The sequence below is a fragment of the Acomys minous genome (genome assembly GCF_964271855.1).
Source record: "Acomys minous genome assembly, chromosome: 16".
Taxonomy (NCBI): domain Eukaryota; kingdom Metazoa; phylum Chordata; class Mammalia; order Rodentia; family Muridae; genus Acomys; species Acomys minous.
In genome coordinates, this window is record NC_140498.1 from 20,974,569 (window position 1) to 20,998,320 (window position 23,752).

The following is a 23,752-nucleotide window of genomic DNA, read 5'->3' on the forward strand; positions in this document are numbered from 1 at the left end:
CTCTATGAGTCCAGGACAGCCAAGGCTATACAGAGAAATCCTGTCTCAAAAAACCAAAATGAAACAAACTGATAACTCCATTACCATGGGACACATTCATAAACATACAAGTAAATAAAAATGTTTCTCAGTGTTTAGTTTAGTTTTTCAAGACAGGGTTTCTCTGTGTAGCCTTGGCTGTCCTGGATTCATGTCCAGGCTGGCCTTGAACTCATAAAGATCCACCTACCTCTGCCTCCCCAAGTGCTGGGATTACAGGCGTGCGCACTATGCCCAGCTTATTTCATTTTTTAAAAAAATGCTAAAAAATGTTAATACTTAAAACAAATGACTAGAACCCCCTTTCTAAGGCAGTAGCATTTCTTAGGCAGGTTTTCTGTGGGAGCTACTGAAGGCAGTATCTTCATGCTGGCACACGGGCCATCAGTGCATTGGTTGTAAACATGAGTTGTGAGGAAGCAGAACAGTAATGGTGCCCTGACGTCCTGAGATGAAGATGCTGGGTTACATGGATGGAGTGCAGACCCCAGCAACCATGAGCACCTTTGAGAGGGTTCACCACATCGTCCAGTGAGACAGGAGCCAGCTGGGCATGGTGGCTCTCACCTGTAATCCTAGCTTTCAGGAAGGCGAGGCGAGAGGGTTGCCCTCATGGCTACAGAGTAAGTTTGAGGCCAGTCTGAGCTAGAGTGATACTGTAGCTCAAAAGGAGGAAAGAGACCAGGAAATGGTTCACAAGCCTGAGGCCCTGAGTTCATATCCCTGGTACCCATGTAAAGCAGGATCCAAGTTTGTAACCCCAGGGCTCCTAAGTGGAGCTGGGAAGCAGAGACAGATCCCCTTGATGCACCTGAGTTAGGAAGCCTGGCTTCGGTACTGAACAGAAAGAAATCCTGTCAAAGCCAATGAAGGCAGCAGAACCCACATGCAGGGTTGTCCTCTGACAGAAACCATGGCGTGCACTCACACACACAAACACACAAAGACAATACTTTAAACCAACTCCAAAGACGACACTTTGCTGAGGTTGGTCACTGCCTCAGTTCCACCATTTTTTTTTTTTTTTTAAATTTTTGGTCTTTCTTTTCTTTCTTTTCTTTTTTTTTTTTTTTAAGATTTATTTATTTGTTATGTATACAGTGTTCTGCCTACACATACACCTTCACAGCAGAAGAGGGCACCAGATCTCATTATAGATGGTTATGAACCACCATGTGGTTTCTGGCAATTGAATTCAGGACATTTGTAAGAGCAGCCAGTGCTCTTAACCTCTGAGCCATCTCTCCAGCTCTAATTTTTGGTTTTTCAAGACAGAGTTTCTCTGTAGTTCTGACTATCCTGGAAATCTGTCTGTAGGCCAGGGAGCTAGCGTTGAATTCAGAGGTCGGCCTGCCTCTGCCTTCTGAATGCTAGATTTAAAGGTGTGTGCCACCACCACCACCAGGGCCACCATCTTTTAAAAACGAACTGCTCATGTCATATGCAGTTTATTTAGGCACACTTCAGTGGTTTCCATTGTAATTGTGCAGTCACTACCAGAACCCACTGTTATCACCCAGACACTTTCCATGAGTACTTCCTTCCTTCTCTGCACCCACAGGAGCCTATCTGTGAGTGACACACTAGCTTGTGTACCTTGCTTTTCTGCTCATTGATTTTTACTTCAGGTTTACATTGAGTTTTAGTTTTGTTTTACTGTTTCTATTCTTGGCACATTCTAGGAGAAGCAACAGTTTCAGCGTCATCTGACCCGCCCTCCTCCCCAGTACCAAGACCCAACACAAAGCACCTTCCCACAGCAGGTTGGACAGTTCACAGGTAAGGGGATGTGAAGGAGGTTGTGGGGCAGGCAATTTGGGGCATAAAGGTGGGTGGAACTCATGACTGTGGTGCTGATGAACTCCTAAGTTTACCTGCTTGTAGACTTTGTGGTTTGGAGAAGAGGCCTGATTTTTAGTTCCTTTGTGGCACAAGAAGAGGGTCTCCAGGGTTGACTGAGGATGCTCACAGTTAAAGCATGCTTTTAAAGCAAAATTATTACTAGAGGGCATCTTATGTATGTCTTTGTTTTGGTTTGGTTTTTTGAGACAGACTTTCTTGTATAGCCCTCGCTGTCCTAGAACTCACTCTGTAGACCAGGCTGGCCTCAAACTCAGAGAGATCCACTTGCCTCTGCCTCCTAGTTATGAGATTAACGAGACAGAGTTTCTCTGTGTAGCCTTGGCTGTACTGGACTGGCTTTGTAGACCAGGCTGGCCTCGAACTTACAGAGATCCACCTGTCTCTGCCTCTGCCTCCGAAGTGCTAGGATTAAAGGCGTGTGCCACCGCTACCCGGCTTAATTGTTAAGTCTTAATTAAGATAGTTCTTTGTATCTTCAGAAGAGCCCCATGGCAAGCCGGGTGTGGAGGTGCGTGCCTGTAATCCTAGTACTTGGGAGGTGGAGGTAGGAGGATCAGTTTAATATCTTCAGCTTCTTAGTGAGTTTGAGGGATCTTGTCTCAAAAACAGAACTGATCTCCAGATGGAAGAGTTTATTCTGATGCACTTTGTGTGGGCTTTTGCTTCTTCTGTCTGCTCACTTTGGTGTCACAGGGAAAGCAGGCAGCACCTGAGCCTCAGTATCACCTCTGAGGTGTATTGAACAGCTTGTTTGGGTGGATATTGCAGGTCACATATCATTGGGTGTGCTCTGGCCTTGCCCTCCTTCGAGACTGTTACAGTGAAGTGTCATAGAGAAACTAACCACAGCCATGTAAAACTCTAAGTGGGGTGTCCTGGTGTGCTGGCTGTAAAGATGGAGTTGAAGTCTATAAGTGTCACAGAACCTGTGGCTGGCCTGGGTCTCCATCCCATGGCACATTGATATAGGCTTTAACAAAGTGAAGTGGTCCATTTCAGCTCTCCTCTTTTCTTCAGAACTTTTTTTTTTTTTTTTTGCTTTATGAGACAAAGTTTCTCTGTGTAATAGCCGTGGCTGTCCTGGAACTATCGTTGTAGACCAGACTGACCTCAAACTCATAGAGATCTGTCTGCCTCTACCTCCCAAGTGCTGGGATTAAAAGCATGCACCACCACCCCCTGACCAGAACTACTTTTTCTTTTTAAAGATTTATTTATTTATTTTATGTATATGAGCATGCCATCTTCATGTACACCAGAAGAGGGCACCAGATCTCATTAGAGATGGTTGTGAGCCACCATGTGGTTGCTGGGAACTGAACTCAGGACCATCTGAAAGAACAGACAGTGCTTTCAACCCCTGAGCCACCTCTCCAGCCCCAGAAAACTATTTTTTCAAAGTTATTTTTATTATGTCTACATTTGGGGAGTTATATACACTTGTGTTGCAGGTGCCCATGGAGGCCAGAGCTGTTGGATTCCTGTGGAGCTAAAGTTATGGACAGTTTGAGCCACCTGTTGCAGGTGCTAGAGACTAAACTTTCATGCTCTGCAAAGCTTAGGCCGGAACCAGTAGGCAGCAAGCTCCAGCCAGACATGATGGCACCTAGGAGATAGAGGCAGGAGGATCAATCGGGAGGTCAGCACACAGGTCTCTATAGAGAAAACCGGTCTCCAAAAATAAGGGGAGAGGGCTGGAGAGACCTCAGTGAAGTGTTTGGAAGGACGAGGACCTAAGTTGTTCCTTGGCAACAATGTAAAAGCCGTGTGTGTGTGTGTGTGTGTGTGTGTGTGTGTGTGTGTGTGTGTAAAATGTGTAATCCAGGTATCACAAAAACAGGCAGACAAATCCCTGGAGCTTTCTAGCCAGTCAGTCTAGCCTACTCAGCGAGCTTCAGGTCAATGAGAAACTGTCCCAAAACAAGGAGGACAGCTCCCGAGGAACTATGCTTAAGGTAAACCTTTACCTCCCACATGCACAGATACACACATGAACACAAAGGGCAGACAGCAAGTTTCCTGAGGACAAAGGCTTGTGCTCAGTAAATACCTGGTAATTCCATGCTAGATTTCTGCCTCCCTCAACCACCTTATGTCATAAACAACAGGGTGAGAGGCGTGGCTTCAGCTATAGCCCTTCCCACATGGCTACTGCCTCATCCACGTCACCCACAGCCACATCCCAGAACTCAACTGCAGTCTCAGGCTTTACTGTGTGGCTCTTGACACACCCAGCGTTGGCTAGCTGCTTAAGGTCCCATAGCTTGTCACAGTTCTGTCCCTTCGCAGCCTTTTCTGTTCTAAATGCCCTTTAAACTGCTATTTTGTCAAACGTGCATGTGAGTGCACATTTATGTGTACATATGTGTGCATTTGTGTATGTATGCATTATGAGTATGTTCATCTCCATGTGTGTATGTGTGCATTTGCATGGATATACACATGCATGCGTGTTTTGTGCATGCTCAAAGGTCCTGTGCATGCTAAGTAAGCGTTTTGCCTACTGAGCTACACTCCCAACCCTAAATTCAATTCTAAGCCCTCTTCTTTCAGAAGACTTTCCCAAATGTTAGGCACAAAGCCTTCAGGCCCATGCATTTCCTCTAGCCTGCTGCTCAGGCTTTGAGCTTTGACCTTGTCACACCACCACACTGTGGTGGTGGCTTTGTCTTTCACAGACAGATTCTGTTTGTCTCAAAATTCTTAGTCCCTAGCTAGATCCAAACTGAGGGAAAAAAAAAAGTTGTTGGCTACTTGATAAATAAGTGGACAAGACACTTGGCTTTCCCCTCTGAGCTTCATTCCATCCTCGGTCTCTGAGTACTGTCATTGTCCCACTGCCCATAATGTGTGAGGTTCTGACTCTTGTGCCTGTGGAAAAGGAACTGCAGCTTGGGTCTCAGAGATATCTCCACCATGGTAGTCAGGAATGCCAACATGGGCTGCAAAGATGGCTCAACAAGTAAAGATACGTACCACCAACCACCAAGCCTGATGGCCTGGGTGTGATCCCTAGGTCCCATATGGTGGCAGGAGGGAGTTTTCTATTGATTGTTTTATGTCATCTTGACACAAGTCAGAAGAGAGAAGAGGGACTATTAATTAAGAATTTGCCTCCGTAAAATTGGCCTGCAAGCTGAGTGGTGGTGGCGAATGCCTGTAATCCTAGAACTCAGGGAGGCAGAGGTAGGCAAATCTTTGAGTTCAAGGCCAGCCTGGTCTGAAAAGCAGGTTCCAGGACAGCCAGGGCTACTCAAGAGAACCCTGTCTGGAAAACGAAATGAAAATGCCCCAGAGCCTTGCCTACAGGCCAGTCTTTTTGTGGGGTTGGGGGGGGGGGGGTGGAGAGCATTGAGACAGGGTTCTCTGTGGAGCCTTGGCTGTCCTGGAACTCTTTTTGCAGACTAGGCTGGCCTAGAACTCACAACAATCCACCTGCCTCTGCCTCCCAAGTGCTGGGATTAAAGGCGTGTGCCGCCACGCCACCACCACCAGGCTGTGGGACATTTCTTAATCAATGATTAAGGTGGGAGGGCCAAGTCCACTGTGGGTGATGCTACTCCTGCGCTGGTTGCTGTTCCTGGGTGTAGGAGAAAGAGTGAACAAGTTGCATCCAAGGTTCCTGCCCTGAGTTTCTGCCCCTGACTTCCCTGAATGATAGACTACAAGCTAAAAGATGAAATAAACTGCTGGGTGTGGTGATGTACACCTTTAATACTAGCACTTGGGGACAGAGGCAGGGAGATCTCTGAGTTCCAAGACAGACAGAGTTATATAGTGAGAAACTCTCTCTGGGGAGAAAAAGATGAAATAAACCCTTTGTTCCCTAAGTTGCTTTTGGTCATGATGTTTATCACAGCAATAGAAACTATACACACACAAATAAAATAAAAATAAAAATGCCAACTTGATTACTAGAACTTTCTGTCTTCTAGGACCTTCTGCTGCTGTGCCTGGCATGAACAACTTGGGTCCATCCAATTCGAGCTGCCCTCGAGTGTTCCCTCAGCCTGGGACTCTGATGTCAATGGGTCCTGGACATGGCGCTGTTTCCTCTCTTCCCTCCAGCTCAGGCCAGCAGGACCGAGGAGTGACCCAGTTTACTGGGTCCCAGAGCTTGCCTCAGAACAGCCTTTATGGCATGGCCTCTGGCCTAGCCCAGATAGTTGCTCAGCCCCCAGCACAGGCTACCAGCACACATGCCCACATTCCACGGCAAACCCCCGTGGGCCAGAATGCCTCCGCTCCAGCTGCCTATGGACAGACCTCTCTGGGGAGTGCTGGCCTCTCCCAGCAGCACAATAAGGGAACCATGCCTCCTGGTTTAGCAAAGCCTCAAGTCCCAAGGGTGTCAGCAACCATGGGAAGCCAGAATGCCTCATGGCAACATCAGGGAATGCCAAACCTGAGCAGCCAGACACCTGCAAACAGCAGCGTGAGCCCCTTCACTGCAGCTTCCGGTTTCCACATGCAACAGGCCCACCTGAAAATATCTGGCCAGCAGTTCTCCCAAGCCATGTCCAACAGGCCCATGGCCCCCATGAGTTCAGCAGGTGCAGCGGGATCCTTGCTGCCCCCAGTGAGCACGCAGCAGAGGAACAGTGCCCCTGCCCCTGCCCCTCCCCAAGCAGCCCCACAGCAGGGCTTGCCTGGCTTAAGCCCTGGAGGGCCTGAGCTGGGGGCCTTCAGCCAGAGCCCCACTTCACAGATGAACAGCCGGGCGGGGCTGCACTGTGCTCAGGCTTACCCTGTGAGGACCATGGGCCAGGAGCTGCCCTTTGCCTACAGTGGGCAGCCAGGCAGCAGTGGGCTGTCCAGTGTGGCTGGACACACTGACCTGATCGACTCGCTGCTGAAGAACAGGACTTCTGAGGAGTGGATAAATGAGTTGGATGATCTTTTAGGGTCACAGTAATGGAGAAATTTGTGGTGTTTAGTCATCTTACATTTTTGTTCTCAGATTCAAGAAAGAGTGACTACTTTGGACCAAAAGCCCATGGCCCAAGGAATTGGGCCACAGCTGAGGCCAGCTCTGGTCAGTACCTGCTGGTCCACTGGGCTGGCCCAGCCCATTGGCATCACTACCTGGGGTTGGGACAGCAGGATAGAGGTTTGAAAGGTGGCTTCCTACCCAGATGACCAAAAAAAGCCAGTGGGAATAACTAAGCCCCACCATGTTGGGCTTATCAAGAATATGTGCCATGTTTTTACCAAGACTTCTCCACTTGCCTCAAGGCTGGGAACAAACTTCTGTTGAAATTTTAAATAGGATTATTTGCATTTTATAGCATAGAAGTAATTTTTTAATTTAAGATTTTTAAGCAGATTAGAATAGGTGGTGGTTGTATTTGTAAGTGGCACTGGAAACCTAGAGTTTCCTTATGAGTCAGAGCCTTTTTTATTTCTGCTCTGTCAGCTTTCACAGTCACTGGGAATCACTGCCATAAGTACAGGCTCTGACTGCAGATGCCAGAATGGTCAGGATGCCACAAGATTGTAGATCTAGTGGTCCAGATAAGGTCCCTCCTCAAAGCTCCTCCTACTTCCTGGCTGCCACTCTTGAGGACACTGGCCCCTCAGAGTCCCCTCCATGCCCTGGCATGGCTAAATGCTGAAGTGGAGATGCGCAGTCCAGCCTTCTGCTCGTCTCTGACAACCGTATTTACAGTAGAAAAGTGCCGCTGTTCAGTTGTGTGCGTGGCTTTCCTCCTCCGCATCATCCCCACAACCCTCCTTTCTGCCTCCCCCCCTTCCTCTTCCAGCCAAAATGGGGAAACAGTGACTTGCTTTACTACATTAGAGAAAGATTCAACCTCCTTAGGGAGCCTGAGCCTGGCATATGCTTGGGGAAAGAAGGCTGCAGGCAGCCTGCTGTCTAGGAGTCACTTTATTCTTTACCTGCCAGACTTCTGCTCTTCCACAGCTGATGACTTGCACTTTTAAAGTGGTTTTATAACACTAACCCATCCTTGCTAAAGACATGTCTGACCAGAGAAACCATGGAATAGAATATGGCATGTGGGCTTCTGACAGCAAGATTGAGCACTTGTCCTCATCACAAGCAAGATGCTGAGCACACAGCGAGACCTGAAACAGGAGGGTGGAGGGAGAGGTGTTTTCTGGGGTGACTTCCAGGCAGCGTGATCTAGGGGAACCAGAGCTCCTCTCATTGTCCTGGTGTCTCAGCCAAGGAAGTGACAAGAGCAGCCTGCACACTTGGAGGAGTCAGAGGGCGTGCACACTGCTAACTAGTTTGCACCAGCAGTGCCTTTCACTGAGGGCAGCTGTGCTCTCAGGTCCTTGTCTCATAGCCATTTCTCCTGCTACCCGTTCTCCCCAGAAACTCAGCTCAGCTCTCAGAGAAGCAGGTGTAGCCCCCTGATCGGTCCCCAGCTGTCTGGGGAAGAGGGTAACATCAGCGGGTTCTCTACCAAAAATAGGGCCAAGGCTGAAGACGGATCCTGGTTCCTCTTCCAGCCTCCTGCTATAGCTGCCACCTCCTGCCTCCCTTGCCAGGGGCACACCTGCTGGCCCCAGCACTCTACCTTAGCCCCAGGCTGGCCACACAGGCAGTGGGCAGCTCACTGCTGCAGTGTCATAGCAATAAAATGTGATTATTGGGGTCCCCCCAGAGCTGCCCATGGCTTTATTTATGAGTCTGGCTTTGAGGAGTTGGGAAGAGGTGACCCACTTCCTCGCACATCCCATCTTCTCAGAGCCATGACTCAAGAAGAAAAGGGTGCTCGGACTTTCTTATACACATGTGCTTTGTGTAAATAAATGTTTACAATTTTATATTGAAGATGAAATAAGTGTTAGAGCGTCCAACTGTATATTTTTTACTTTTATAGATTTTAAAACTGATCCTTTATATGTGTTTGGAGCTATGATGAGTCTTATGGCAAGCAGTTGGTATTGTTAACCTTTTATGATCATCAGACATGCATAAAAGTCCTATTAATCCCCCTTACTCTGCTTCCCGTAGCTCTGGTGTACACCAAAAAGAAATCTTTACTTTCCTTGTGTTATAAAAATAATAAAAATATTTTACTAGTATGGAAACCACCAGTGTGTTTGACTTCTGTGGGGTGGGATAACATTTCCTGATTTCCTCACTGAGGGAAATCACAAAAGTAGCTGTTAGATGGAAGAGAAAGGGAGCAGACATCCAGACATGCAGTTATTCTGGGATGGAGTGGTCTGTCTTGGTGGGTCCCAAGTCACTAGTCAGATGCATCCAGTAACACTCAGAGCATGTTCCATTTACCAGAAAGAGAAATTACACATGGGCAGCCAGCCTGGATCTCTCTGAATTTTTGTTTCTCCTGGGCCAGCCTGCTAGACGAAAAGATGCCGGGAGGCAGCTGAAGACGTCACGGGAGCTAGACGGGGCCAATTATGGTAAGCCCATGAGAGGAGGAGACGGAAGAATCACTTCAAGTTCCAGGTCAGCCTGGGCTACAGAGGGAGACCTTGTCTCAAACACAAATACATTGGTGTGCTTATCATAGTAAGTGTCCAGGCTAGGGAGATGTCAATGAATGAGGGTGGGCCTAAGGGTACCTACAGCCAGTTCCCTTCTAAGATGCTCAGTTAGTGATTACTCTGCTTTTTCATAGTGCGAATGCAATGTGTAGTCAAGAGAAACTGCTTCAGAATTGAGTTTGGGTGTTTTCCCAGTCCACCCACACAGCACTGCCTCCTCATGATGCTGGGCTGACGCAGTGCAGCTCATGGGTGCTGCAGCATCTCCAAGGAAATGCTGCTGCTGAGCTGGCCATGTGCATAATAATAAATCTCATAAAATTAAAATAAAGCCAGGTGTGGTACCGCACGCCTTTAATCCCAGCACTCAGGGGAGGCAGAGGCAGGCGGATCACGGCGAGTTCGAGGCCAGCCTGGTCTACAAAGCAAGTCTAGGACAGCCAAGGCTACACAGAGAAACCCTGTCTCGGAAAAAAACAAAAAACAAACAAACAAAAACACAAAGGAGCTGGGTGGTGGTCACACACGCCTTTAATCCCAGCACTCGGGAAGCAGAGGCAGGCGGATCTCTGTGAGTTCGAGGTCAGCCTGGTCTACAGAGAGTCCAGGAAAGCCAAAGTACACAGAGAAACCCTGTCTCGGAAAGAAAAAAACAAAAAACAAAAAAAAACCCAAGAAATTAAACACCTTGAGTATGAGCAGTGTAGAATGTGTCTAACCTTTAGCATTCAAGAGGCTGAGGAAAGGCTCATGTGAATAAACCAAGGAGTTCAAGGCCAGTTTGAGATAGTACAAAGGAAATGAAGGGGGATAAGAGTTGGAAGGGTTGATTTTTAAAAAGGAAAGATGGGGAGTGGGTAGTTGGCTTAGCAATTACTGGTTTCAGTTCCTAGCACCCACATGGCACCTCACAACCCTCTGTAACTCCAGTGCTAGGGGATCAAATATGCTCTTGTGACTCTGGGGGCATCTGGCACACACATGGTGCACATACATGGAGGCAAAAAACACTCAAAAAATTTTAAGGGTTTATTTATTTTATTTATAGTGTTCTGCCTCTACATAGCACCTACAGGCCAGAAAAGAGCACCAGATCTCATTATAGATGGTTGTGAGCCACCATGTGGTTGCTGGGAATTGAACTCAGGACCTTTGGAAGAGCAGATAGTGCTCTTAACCTCTGAGCCATCTCTCCAGCCCCTCAAACAAATCGTTTGTCTGTTTGTTTGTTTGTTTGGTTTGTTTTTCAAGACAGGGTTTCTCTGTGTAGCCCTGAGCTGTCCTAGACTTACTTTGTAGACCAGGCTGGCCTTGAACTCGCAGTGATCCGCCTGCCTCTGCCTCCCAAGTACTGGGATTAAAGGCATGCGTCTCCAATACGAGCTCTCAAATAAATCTTATGGCAGAGAGAAAAGATGGCATTGGACCAGTAACAGGAATGGAGAAAGAATCCCAGAGAGCCTGGAGTCGCTGGAGTTCTGCTCACCTAATTACCATGGCAACACTGAGAGAGCTGCAGCTGCCAAGGCCAACTCCAAACACCCATCACTACTGCCATGAATAGCAACGGTGACACCCAGTAGTCACCAGCTCACACCAGTTCCAATCCCAAGCCTAGTATGGCAAGCAGCACTGGCCAACGTGGCCTGAAGTCTGACGTGCCTGGTGACAGGGCCAAAAAGATTATCTCAACGGTAGAACGGTTTGATGTAAGAAGCAGATACGAAGCCACACATGATGGCACTCCCTTTAATCCTAGCACTTAAGGGGCATGGGAGGGGGGTGGATCTTTGCTTCTTTCAGGCTAGCCTGGTCTACACAATGAAACTCTGTCTCAAAAACAAGCAAACAGACAAACAAACAAACCAACCAGGGAAGTCGCTGTGGAGTTCAATGCTGACATAGAAATGGGTTTAAAGGCAGCCAATGTCACAATCCCAGGGGGAGGGACAGTCCACAGCAGTACAAACAGCAAAAGGACACTGTAGATACTATCTGCTTCCTAGGGTCCTTCATGCAGTTATCAGCAGGACTACCCCAGCAGTGGGGGAAGGGATGTCACTTCAGCACTCCTAAAGGCCAGGCCCAACACCACCAGCCCTGTTCCCTACTGCAGGGAATATATAAAGACTGCGCAGACCAGTGTCCAGCCCCCAAAGCTGGTAGAGTGATGGAGTCCGCTACTTACAGACGACAGGTCCACAAAGCCTTCCTTGCCGAGGCCAACAACCTAGAGAGGATGGCAAGGAAAGTCAAGGACCCAAAGTTAGCAGCCAACTCAGTGTCAGTATCAACAACTTCAACTGGCTACACAGATGCCAGAGAACCACAGGATGACACAAGACCAGAGCTGCTGGTGCTCCAGCTGAGAACCTGACCCCTCCTGAAGCTGAGCAGGGCAAGGCTGAGCAAAAGCTGGCCTAACATCTCAGCCATCGTCTGACTTAAAAAAAAAAATCCAAGAAGAAATGAGAGTGCAATGCCGGCTGTAAGAAACAACAGAAGCCTGGGCGCAGAAAACCTCCAGTGCTCTATTTTTGCCCATCGACCAGAGAGAGACCACAACTACCCACATCTCCACACAGCATGGGGTTGCTATCGTGTTTGCCAAGGTAATGATGTGGTAAGGATGCACTGTTGCTTTCTTGTCGCTGTGTTAAACACAGTGACCAATTCCTCTTGGAGAAGAAGGGGTTCACTCCACTTGAGCAAAGGGCAGGAGCTCAGGGCAGGAACCGAAGCGGCAAGAAGTCAAAGAGGACCTCTGCCCACTGGCTCACACTCCGTGGCTTGCCCAGGTCCTTTACTTACCCACCCCAGGACCACCTGCCCTGGGCTGGCATGATACACCGAGGGCTGGGCCCTCGCACATCGATCTTCAATTGAGAAATCACTCCCACACACATGTCCACAGGCAAATCTGATGAAGGCAATTCAACTGAGGTTCCTGCTTCCTAGGTGACTTTGGTTTTTAGCAAGCTGACAGAACTTAACACAGTTTACCCCCATTTCACACACAAAGCGTCCCTGTTACACCATGACAGCTCTTTTCTTGCTTGTGCAAGATCCTGTTAATATTAACATTAAGTATAGTATAATTTTAGACTTTACAAACTTAAAACATTTAAGCCAGGCATGGGGACACACATCCCTAATCCCAGCACTCCAGAGGCAGAGGAAGGAAGACTTCTGTGAGTTCGAGGCCAGCCTGGTCTACAAAGCGAGTCCAGTAGACAGGCAAGGCTACACAGAGAAACCCTGTCTTGAAAAAGCAAAACAAATTCAAACATTTAGCTGGGTGTGCTGGCACACACCTTTAATCCTAGCATTCAGGAGGCAGAGGCAGGAAAATCTCTGAGTTCCAGGATGGCCAGAACTACATAGAGACTGTCTGGGGGTGGAGGGTCGGTAAACAAGTAAAAAAAACAAACAAACAAAAACACAAACAAAAATGAAAAATAACTAAGACGACCCTTTGGATCCGCAAAGCCAGTAGCATATGGAAGACTCTTACACATTACTGGCTTGAGGTGCAGCCTTGCCCTTCCCTCTCTCCACTGGGCCATAGCTGAACCTCAGTAAATACTTCACAGAAGATTTTGCCCCAATGATGCTAGTCTTTTCTTAGTCTCAGCTGATTAACGCAGAATCAGTTGTCCCAGTGAAGCAAAGGTTTCACCTCCACAGATTTTTAATCCAAATTATCATATGAACAGCCCTCTAAAGCAGCGGTTCTCAACCTGTGGGTCGCAACCCTCTATTACCAAAAATATTTGTATTATGATTCATGTACATGATCACATGTAATTTTATGGTTGAGGTCACCACAACATGAGGAACTGTATTAAAGGGCCACAGCGCTAGGTAGGTTGAGAAGCACTGCCCTACAGCCTCATAACCGGGGAGCAGTGGGGGGTCTTTTGTGCATGCTCACAGCAGTTCATCCAGCTCTGAGCATTCAGTGGACTTTCCTGACCAAAGCTCCAAAAAGCCTCCAGCCTCCTCCCATGAACAGCTAAGGTTTAAAAGGTCATATCCTGCCAGACATAATCCCAGTAGAGGCAGGTAGATCTCTGTGAGCCAGCCTGGTCTACAGAGAGTTCCAGGACAGCCAGGGCTACAGCGAGAAAGCCGGTCTCAAAAAACTAAAAGTCAGCTAGGTGGTGGCAGCACACGCCTTTAATCCCAGCACTTGGGAGGCAGAGGCAGGCGGATCGCTGTGAGTTTGAGGCCAGCCTCGGCTACAAAGCAAGTCCAGGATAGTAGTCAAGGCTACACAGAGAAACCCCGTCTCAAAAAAACAAAAAGAAAACCAAAGGTCAGGTCCCTCTCAGCAGCATCCCACAGTCCTTTTACCAACCTCTGTTCTATTCTTTCCTGTTTCTGGGATGAACACTGTGAGCAAAAGCAATTTGGGGAGGAAAGGGTTGATCTTAACTTACAACTTGTAAGTCATACTCCACACACAGGAACAGAACGCCTGGGCAGGGACTTGGGAGGCAGGAACTGAGGCAGATTCACCGAAGGACTCTGTTTACTGGCTTGCTCACTCTTACAACCCAGGACCACCTGTGCAGCAGTGGCACCCACCACCCATAGTGGGCTGGGCCCTCCCTCCGTCCCACATCAATCATTAATCAAGAAACAATGCACAGACTTGCCGATACACCAATCTGATGGAAGCAGTTTTTCAATTGAGGGTTCCTCTTCCCAGGTGACTCTAGTTGATATCAAACTGACAAAAACTAACTAGCATAAGCGATAAACATATTGTTTTGTTTTGCTTTGTCTTGAGACAGGGTGGCTGACCTGGCTGTCCTTGAACTCACAGAGCTCGTCCTGTCTCTGCCTCCTGAGTGCCACCATGCCCAGCCAAATAAACATGTATGGGGGTGAGGGTAAGCGGTTTCGAGACAGGGGTTCTCTGTGTAGCCCTGGCTGTCCTGGAGCTCGCTCTGTAGACCCAGCTGGCCTTGAATTCAGAGATCCACTTTGAATTCAGAGATCCCAAGTGCTGCGGTTACAGGCAGGTGCCACCACGCCCAGCTTACTAAGCATATTTTTCAGGCACAATTTTTCTCAACACGCTTTTAATGCTTTAATATCGTTTCATATCTGGTCAAGATGTGATTTTTTTTATGATTTATTATTTATACAGTGCTCTGCCTGCGTGTACACCTGCACACCAGAAGAGGGCACCAGATCTCATTATAAATGGTTGTAAGCCACCATGTGGTTGCTGGGAATTGAACTCCGGACCTTTGGAAGAACAGACAGTGCTCTTAACCTCTGAGCCATCTCTCCAGCCCCAAAATGTGATTTTTAAAAAAGAACTTCATTTTAAATTTCTAGTAAAAGTTTTTTTTTTTTTTTTTTTTTTTTTTTGGTTTTTGCGAGACAGGGTTTCTCTGTGTAGCCTTGGCTGTCCTGGTTCTCTTTGTAGACCAGGCTGGCCTCGAACTCACAGTGATCCGCCTGCCTCTGCCTCCCGAGTGCTGGGATTAAAGGCGTGCGCCACCACGCCCGGCTTTTTTTCTAGTAAAAGTTTAAAACTTCATTTTTTAAAGAAACAGTCGTTTCCCCTCCCCCCCCCCCCGCTGCCCCGCCTCCCCACAGGTCTCTCTGTGTAGCCTTGACTGTCCTGGACTCGCTTTGTAGACCAGGCTGGCCTCAAACTCACAGCAACCCACCTGCCTCTGCCTTCCGAGTGCTGGGATTAAAGGTGTGCGCCACCACGCCCGGCTCAAAAACAGTTACTTTTAATAAAAGTCTTAAGTGATTTTACAAAAACATTTTAAAAATTAAAAATAAAATAGCTAGAGTTGTTCCTGCAGTCACACAAACACCTCTAAAGCAGCGGTTTAGAAGGTGGACACTGTGAACAGCAAGCACAGGGGTGCCATTCGAAGATATAGCCTACTGTTCCTAGTACTCGGGAGGCAGAGGCAGGTGGATCCCTGTAAATTCAAGGCCAGCCTGGTCTACACAGTGAGTTCCAGGACACCCAAGGCTACACAGAGAAACTCTGTCTCCAAAACCAAAAACAAAACAGAAAGAAAATGAAAGAAAAATGTCCTACCATAAGAGCCATGCTTGTTACCTAGCATGTCTTTGGCATTGTTGTAAAGGTATCAATTCTTTGAGATTTGTTTTGTTTTGTTTTTTCAAGACAGAGTTTCTCTGTGTAGCCCTGGCTATCCTGGAACTCCTTCTGTAGACCAGGCTGGCCTCAAACTCAAAGATCTGCCTGCCTCTGTCTCCTGAGTGCTGGGATTAAAGGCGTGTGCTACCACTGCCTGGCTCGTTCATCCACCCATTTTAGCCAGTCCAGTGGGTAATTTAGCATATTCACAGAGCTATGGAGCCACGGTACTGTCAATTCTTACCAAGGGAATAAATGTGTGTATTGAGCCTGTAGGTACTGAGCATATTCTCAGAGTGGAACACGAGGACAGGCTGTGATGTCAACATCCAGGAAGCAGAGGCAGGAGGACAGCTGTAACTTCCAAGGCCAGCTCCATCTCCATGTCAAGTTCCAGGCCAGCCAGGGCTACATCGCAAGATCCTGCCTCAAAAACAAAAGCAGGGGCTAGTGGGATAGTCCAGCCGGTAAACCTGGCAAACTGAGTTTGATCCCCTGAACCCACATAAAGGTAGGAAAGAACCGATTTCTCAAAGCTGTCCTTTGAGCTCCACGTGCACCCATGTATAACTGTGTGCACACACAATAACAACAGCAACATCTTAAGAGCCCAGATAGCTTCCGAAATGGCCAAAAAAAAAAAAAAAAAAAAAGGAACGTGGACAAATGGATGGAACTAGAAATGATCATAATGAGTGAGTTAACCCAGAAGCAGAAAGACTCACATGGTATATACTCACTTATAATTGGACACTAGGCCAAGGGGCGTGTCCCATGAAAGGCTTCACTTACCAGGAAATTGGGATAGATGTGAGGACATCCTATTGGGACCCTAGGTAAGAGAAATATAGGAGATGTGGAAATAGAAGGACCCAGAGGGTCCTAAAAACCTACAAGAAGACCATCTTGACGGGTGGATTGGGGCCCAGGGGTGTCTGCTCAAACTATTGCACTAACCAAGGACAATACAAGTAGCAAACATCGAACCCCTACTCTGATCTACCCAATGGACAGGACATCCTCCACAGTTGTGTGGAGAGCGGGGACTGACTCTGACATGAACTCTGGTGCCCCATATTTGTCCACCTCCCCTTGGTGGGGAGGCCTGGTGGCACTCAAAGAAAAAATAAGCAGACTACCAAGATGAGATTTGATATCCTATGACCATATAGTGGGGGAGGAGGTCCCCCTTGGTCTTAGACCTAGGGGAGGGGAATAGGGTGAAAGGGGGGGGGAACAGGAGGATACAAGTGATAGGATAACAATTGAGTTGTAATCTGAATAAATTAATAAAATTAAAATTAAAAAAAAAGAAGAAGAAAAAGAATAAGTCTGTCCATCTACAGCCAGCCCATTCCATCTGGAGCAGCACACAGGCAGAGTCCAGGCCACAAAGCTGGACTTTGGAACCCACTCCTTGGGCATAACAAGATGTGCTGGCTAGACTTTGCCAACTTGACACACAAACTAGAGTTATCTGAAAGGAGGGAACCTCAATTGAGAACAGGCCTCCATAAACTCCAACTGTAAGGCATTTCTTAGTTAGTTTTTGATGGGGGAGGGCCCAGCCCATTGTGGGTGGGTCTACCCCTGGGCTGGTGGTCCTGGGTTCTACAAGAAAGCAGCTGAGTGCCAGGTGGTGGTGGCGGCAGCGCACGCCTTTAATCCCAGCACTCAGGAGGCAGAGGCAGGTGGATGATTGTGAGTTCGAGGCCAGCCTAGTCTACAAAGGGAGTCCAGGACAGCCAAGGATACACACAGAAACCCTCTCTCTACAAGCCAAAAGAAAAGAAAGAAAGCTGGGCATTGGTGGCGCACGCCTTTAATCCCAGCACTCGGGAGACAGAGGCAGGCGGATTGCTGTGAGTTCGAGGCCAGCCTGGTCTACAAAGTAAGTCCAGGACAGCCAAGGCTACACAGAGAAACCCTGTCTTAAAAAGAAAAAAAAGAAAGAAAGAAAAGAAAAAAAAAAGAAAGCAGCTGAGCAAGCCATAAGGAGCAAGCCAGTAAGCAGCACTCCTCCATAGCCTCTGCATCAGCTCCTGCCTTCCCTGCTCTGTTTAAGTCCATGTCCCGACTTTTTCTTTTGGTGATGAACAGCAATATGGAAATGTAAGCCGAATAAACCTTTTCTTCCCCAACTTTCTTTTTGGTCACAGCAACAGAAACCCTAAGACATGAGGTTAAAAACACTGAGTTGTAAAAAGTAAAAATAACATAAAGTGACAGTTGCTTTGAGCTTCTCACGCCAAGAAAAGAACCCAGTGGGAGAAGCTGAGCCTGAGCTGTTGCAGGATATTTAATCACACTGTGACACCCAAGATTCTGTTGTTTGGAAAAAAACTATTTATAGCTGTAGTGTGGCTCAGCCTTAGCAAACACGTTTTTTGTTGTTGTTTTGTTTTTCAAGACAGGGTTTCTCTGTGTAGCCTTGGCTGTCCTGGATTAACTTTGTAGACCAGGCTGGCCTCGAACTCAGAGATTGGCCTGCCTCTGCCTCCCTGAGTTCTGAGATTACAGGCGAGCAGTGCCACCGCACCCAGATCCTACTACACATCTTTAATCCAAGAGTTTTCTGTTTGAGAATTGTAAATGGGATTAAATAAAGTCAACCACAGGTCAAGAGGCGGAGCAAGCAACCAGTTGACAGGGAGCAAACATAGGGAAAAACCAGAGTTAAGAGGAAGTCAGGAGGATGGATAGAGAGATGCACAGGAAGCAGAAGGCAGGGACATTCAGTTTGAGGGGTTTTGTTGTTGTTTGTGTGTTTTGGAGATGGCACGGGGAAGGAGGCTTCCTTTTCCTTTTGGGATGTCAGCTAAGGTGGAAGGTCATCTGGGTGCTTTCTCTGCCTCTCTCAGCTAGCAGATTTCATCTGGTTCCTGAGTCTTTACTGGTAAAATCTAAAGATTGAGATTTTGTTAAAAACTATCCTGAGCCTTAGGAGGGGAACTGGAATGACAGACTAGAAAGCACCAAGTGTGAGCAAGGCACAACTCAACTCCACCTCTGTGCTCTTAGGGGCTCAGCCCAGGGGAGGCTGAGGAAGGAGGATTACAGCAAGTCTGAGACTGGCTGGGATGATGTGAGACCCTGACTTAGGAAACAAGAAAATTAAAAGTAAAAGGCAGGGCAGTTATGGGTCCCGTGTCCAGATACTGTGGGAATTCTTCTAAACTCCACCTTCATCCAGATAGTAACTGGAGTGGGGTGGGTCAATCCAGGGGCAAAGGTCAGAAACTGCTGACAGCAAGCCTGCAGCAGACACCACCCCACGTATAGGCATAGGGCTATTGTGTAATTCAAATGCTGATTTCTGTACCCCCACCCCACATCTGGTTGCAATCCTAGTTCTGAGAATCTCCTATCTCAATCTTGTATAAACATTGCTCCCCAATTGTTCCCTGATACGCCAATAAAGCAGCTTACAGCCAAAAAAAAAAAAAAAAAGCAAACCAAACTAAACAAACCTCCACTTGCCTCTGCCTCCCAAATGCTGAGATTAAACGAACCGCATTTTGCCCGGCATGGTGGCACACACCTTTAATCCCAGCACTTGGGATGCAGAGGCAGGTGGATCGCTGTGAGTTCGAGGCCAGCGTGCTCTACAAAGTGAGTTCAGGATAGCCAAGGCATCACAGAGAAACCCTGTCTCGAAAAACAAACACACACACACATACAAACACACACAAAAACAAAACAAAAAAAAGTACCGTATTTTTCGGACTATAAAATGTACCCAACCATAAGATGCACCCAGTTTTTAGAGCAGTAAAACAAGAAAAACAGTTAAAACAGCAATCAGACCACAAGGCGCACTCTAATTCCCACCCACACTTTTGGGAGGAAAAGTGCATCTAATGGTCCGAAAAATATGGTATGCAGTATAGGCCGGGTTAGTGGTGGCACACACCTTTAATCCCAACACTCAGGAAGCAGAGGCAGGTGGATCTCTGGTCTGGTCTACAGATAAAGTGCCAGGACAGCCAGGTCTACAAAGAGAAACCCTGTCTCGAAGGGAAAAAGAAAGTGTGCGACATCATACCCACACAAAGCCCCTTCCTGCTCCACGTCCTGCTCCCATTTGGTTTTCCTCAAGTCTAAGTGGGTCATAGTGGGATTCCCATGTGAAATCTGCTGCCTTTAGAACCCAAAGGGGCCAAAAAGAATTTTTTTTATTAGACAGGGTTTCTCTGTGTAGCCTTGACTATCCTGGACTCACTTTGTTGACCAGGCTGGCCTTGAACTCACAGCGATCCGCCTGCCTCTGCCTCCCAAGTGTTAGGATTAAAGGCGTGCTCCACCACGCTGGGCTTTGTTTTTGTTTTTTGAGAGAGGGTTTCTCTGTGTATCCTTGGCTGTCCTGGAACTCTACAGGCCAAATCTTATTATCCATTTTCAGTGATAAACAGTTAAAAATCCCAATAACTTGCATTTCTTTTAAGGGGGCCCCTGACACTACCAGGTGGTAGACCTCCCTGAGAGAGCAAGCCTGAGACCCCAGCTGTGTGCAGGGTTCCTCACTGCTGCAGTGTTTGTTTTTATCCAGTGGCTGCAGCATTACTTGCCCAACATGTTAGTTAGCACGATGTTGTCAATGTAATGGCCTAAATAGATCCTACAGAGGCTCCCCCTGAGCCATGTGTGGTGGGTCACACTTGTAATCCAGCTCTCCGAGGCAGGAGGATTGTCACAAGTTGGAGGCCAGACTAGTCGGATATAGAGATCCAGGGCAGTACAGGGCTGTACAGATACACCCTGCCTCAAAAACCCACAGCCAAACAAACAAAACAGGGCTTGCAGGACAGGGTGTCACTCAGTTGGGAGTGCGCATGCCAAGCGTTTGTGGAAATCCAGGTGTGGCCATTGCTCCACATAACCCCAAAGGACAGAAGAACCAGAAACTCAAGGCCATCCTCAGCTACAGAGAAATTTCAAGGGCAGCCTGGCATAGACTCTCACTCTTCAGCCAGCCAACCAACCACAACAGGAGCAGCCACCTAACATGAACAGTTGTCACTCAAGACTGTCCGTGTGGAAGGCCCTCATTCGACAGGCAGCTGTGCTGAGCTGGGGATGGGGGGGTGGGGGGTGGGGGGGCTGGGGAGTGGGGTGAGGGGTGTTGCAGATGAGAAGGCAGGACCCGTGAGTATCTGAGCATCACACTCTGTGACCACACAGAGCCCAGCAGCTGGCACCCAGCACCCACGTGGCTGAGTCTGCAGGAACGCACTGCTAGTAAGGGCCCCTTGCTTCTTACAGCAGCCAGATGGTGAAAGAACTGATGTCACCATGGGAACCACCCATCCTCTGCATCCTTCAAGGGGGCTTCTAAGTCTTCCTTCCTGGATACCATAACGTTCTGGAGTTTCTGTTTTGTTTTGTTTTCTTATGGTGCTGAAGATCAAAATCAGGACAGTGTGTGTGCCGCTTACAAAGTCTCACCGTGCAGCCGAGGCTGGCCTTATACTCAACCACTTACAAAGTCTCACCATGTAGCCCAGGTTGGCCTTATACCCATGATCCTTTTGCCTTCACCAACACCCAGATCACAATATGATTTTTGAAACTAAGAAGACACTTTCTGTACCCACAAGGCCCAGATGTGAGGATACAACCAACCTCAAAAGACAGCTATTCAGAAAACAAACACTTGCAGGGCACATACAAAGCCCTTCCATGGGCATTATTTCCCCAAACCATAAAAGTATTTACATAATGCTCATGTCATAGTAAGAATTATAAGCGAGGGCTGGAGAGATGGTTCAGCAGATAAGAGCACTGTCTGCTCTTCCAGAGGTCCTGAGTTCAATTCCCAGAGACCACATGGTGGCTCACAACCATCCATAATGAGAACTGGTGCCCTCTTCTGGCCTGCAGGCACACATGCGGGCAGAATACTGTATAAATAATAAATAAATCTTTAAAAAAAAAAGAATTATAAGCCAGCCTAGCACTCGGGGAGGCAGAGGCAGGTGGATCTCTGTGAGTTTGAGGCCAGCCTGGTCTACAAAGCAAGTCCAGGACAACCAAGGCTGCACAGAGAAGCCCTGTCTCAGGAAACAAACAAACAAAACACACACACACACACACACACACACACACACACACACACACACCATCTAGACATGGTTAAAGCCCATAGAAGGGTGTGTATAGCTTACATATAACACTAGCCCATGTTATACAAGACTTGTGTTTACAAATTTTAGCATCCACGGGGGTCCCAGGACCAGCGGTCCCTGATGGAGACCCAGGGATGACAAACTCTCCATAGTGAATAGCAGATCAGATTCTATTTGACTGTCTTACTCTGATACCTCTCAGTCTGCAAGTCAAGGAATCAGAATGGGGTTCTGCCTGCATCAGGGAGGCTTGTGGGGAGGGTGCTCAACTCAGGTCATGACTCATTATGAGGAAATGGTATAGAGTGGGCTAGAGCTGTAGCTCACGCGGTAGCATACTTGCATGAAGCTCTGGGTTCAGTCCCTGACATCAGATAGAAGCCAGGCATAGAGGGAACAGCTGATATGCCAAAAATATAAAATAAAATAAAAAAAATAAAGACCAAAAGTCCGGGCTGGAGAGATGACTCAGTGGGTAAGAGCACTGACTGCTCTTCCAGAGGACCTTGGTTAACCAGCAGCCACATGGCAGCTCACTGTCTGTAACTCCTGTTCCCAGGGATCTGACACCCTAACATAGGCATACAGACAGTCAAAACACCAATGCACATAACATGAAAATAAATAAATTATTTTAAAAAAAAAAGCCCAAAAGTTCAAAGTCACCCTTGATTACAAAAATAAATAAATCAATAAAAGATGGTAGTGGGGACACACAAACAAACAAACACAAGTAGATTGGATCAGAATAACGAAGACAAAATATTGCTATAACAACAGTACACACTACTAAAAGTAGGTTTTGCAGAAGCAGCTGAGGGTCAGAAAGGGAAGTTTGTTTCCAGGGCCACATGGACTGGAATCCCAGGGTCCCATCGTGAGAGACTTCCTTCAGAGCTTGTCAACTGTGAACGCCATGTCTAGACATGTGACGTCATCACAGATGGCAAAACAGTGGAGTTGGTTTGTTTGGCATCACCTTTTAAGAGGGACATGAGGGTGCTGGAGAGATGGCTCAGTGGTTAAGAGTGCTGCCTGCTATCCCAAAGGTCCTGAGTTCAATTCCCAGCAACCACATGGTGGCTCATAACCATCTGTAATGTGATATAGCGCCCTCTTCTAGTACATGCAAGCAGAGCAGTGTATACATAATAATAAATAAATACATCTTTAAAAAAAAAAAAGAGGGACATGAAAGGATTCAGCTATAACTGAGATCCTTCCACCCGGGCGGCCAGCCTCCCTCCACACCCTGCAGGCAGTCCCGCCTCTGAGCCCTACCTCCAGGCCTCTTATTTCTTATTTTGAAACAGGGTCTCACTAAGTTGCAGGTTTTGAATTTGTGGTCTTCCTGCCTCTGACCCACCAAATGCCAGGATCATAGGTGTACATGACCAATTCAATATTGGCTTTATTTTAATGATGATGATATAAAAATATATCTTAGAGGCTGGAGAGATGGCTCAGAGGTTAAGAGCACTGACTGCTCTTCCAGAGGTCCTGAGTTCAATTCCCAGCAATCACATGGTGGCTCACAACTATCTATAATGTGATTTGATGCCCTCTTCTGGCCTGCAGGTATACATGTAGGCAGAGCACTGTATACATAATAAATAAAGATCTTTTAAAAAATATTTTTAAAAGATTTAAATTAAAATGTTGACATTTTTCAACAAAGACTAATAAATGAAGTCTGCACATATATAAAATAATTATATACCATGACCAAATAGCAATTATAGCAAGAAAGGAAAGTTAGTTTAACCTTTAAAAACAAAACAAAAAACCAGCCAGGCATAGTACCAAATGCCTGTAATCCCAACCACTAGGTGGGAGGTAGAAGCAGGAAGGTCAGGAGTTAAGTCATATCAGCTGAGTACATTGTGAGTTTGGGGGCTAACCTAGGCTACATAAGAACATGAAGCCTTGCCTCCTGCCCCCGTACCAAATATACAATATTGATTACAAAGACACTAAACAGTGTCAAGAGGATGAAAAACATCCAGACATGGCAGAGGCAGACAGATCGCTGTGAGTTCGAGGCCAGCCTGGTCTACAGAGCGAGTCCAGGACAGCCAAGGCTACACTGAGAGACCCT

At 47.3% G+C, this 23,752-nt stretch overlaps 1 protein-coding gene and 2 long non-coding RNA genes across 4 annotated transcripts in view; 2 read left to right on the forward strand and 1 right to left on the reverse strand.

Annotated features, from left to right (window-relative positions):
• Window positions 1-8,964, forward strand: part of MAML1 (mastermind like transcriptional coactivator 1) — a 34,356-nt gene extending 25,392 nt beyond the window's left edge. The window contains 2 exon segments of the mRNA XM_084763281.1: window positions 1,722-1,818; window positions 5,838-8,964. Of these exon segments, the coding sequence (XP_084619407.1) occupies window positions 1,722-1,818; window positions 5,838-6,817 (1,077 nt within the window). The 3' untranslated portion in view covers window positions 6,818-8,964.
• Window positions 1-17,500, forward strand: part of LOC311586966 — a 97,769-nt gene extending 80,269 nt beyond the window's left edge. Inside the window, exon 4 of the long non-coding RNA XR_014775705.1 lies at window positions 17,166-17,500. This is a non-coding gene — a long non-coding RNA (uncharacterized lncRNA). The remainder of the gene's footprint in view (window positions 1-17,165) is intronic.
• LOC311586968 overlaps window positions 1-23,752 on the reverse strand; it is a 41,428-nt gene that overhangs the window by 14,703 nt on the left and 2,973 nt on the right. The window lies entirely within an intron of this gene.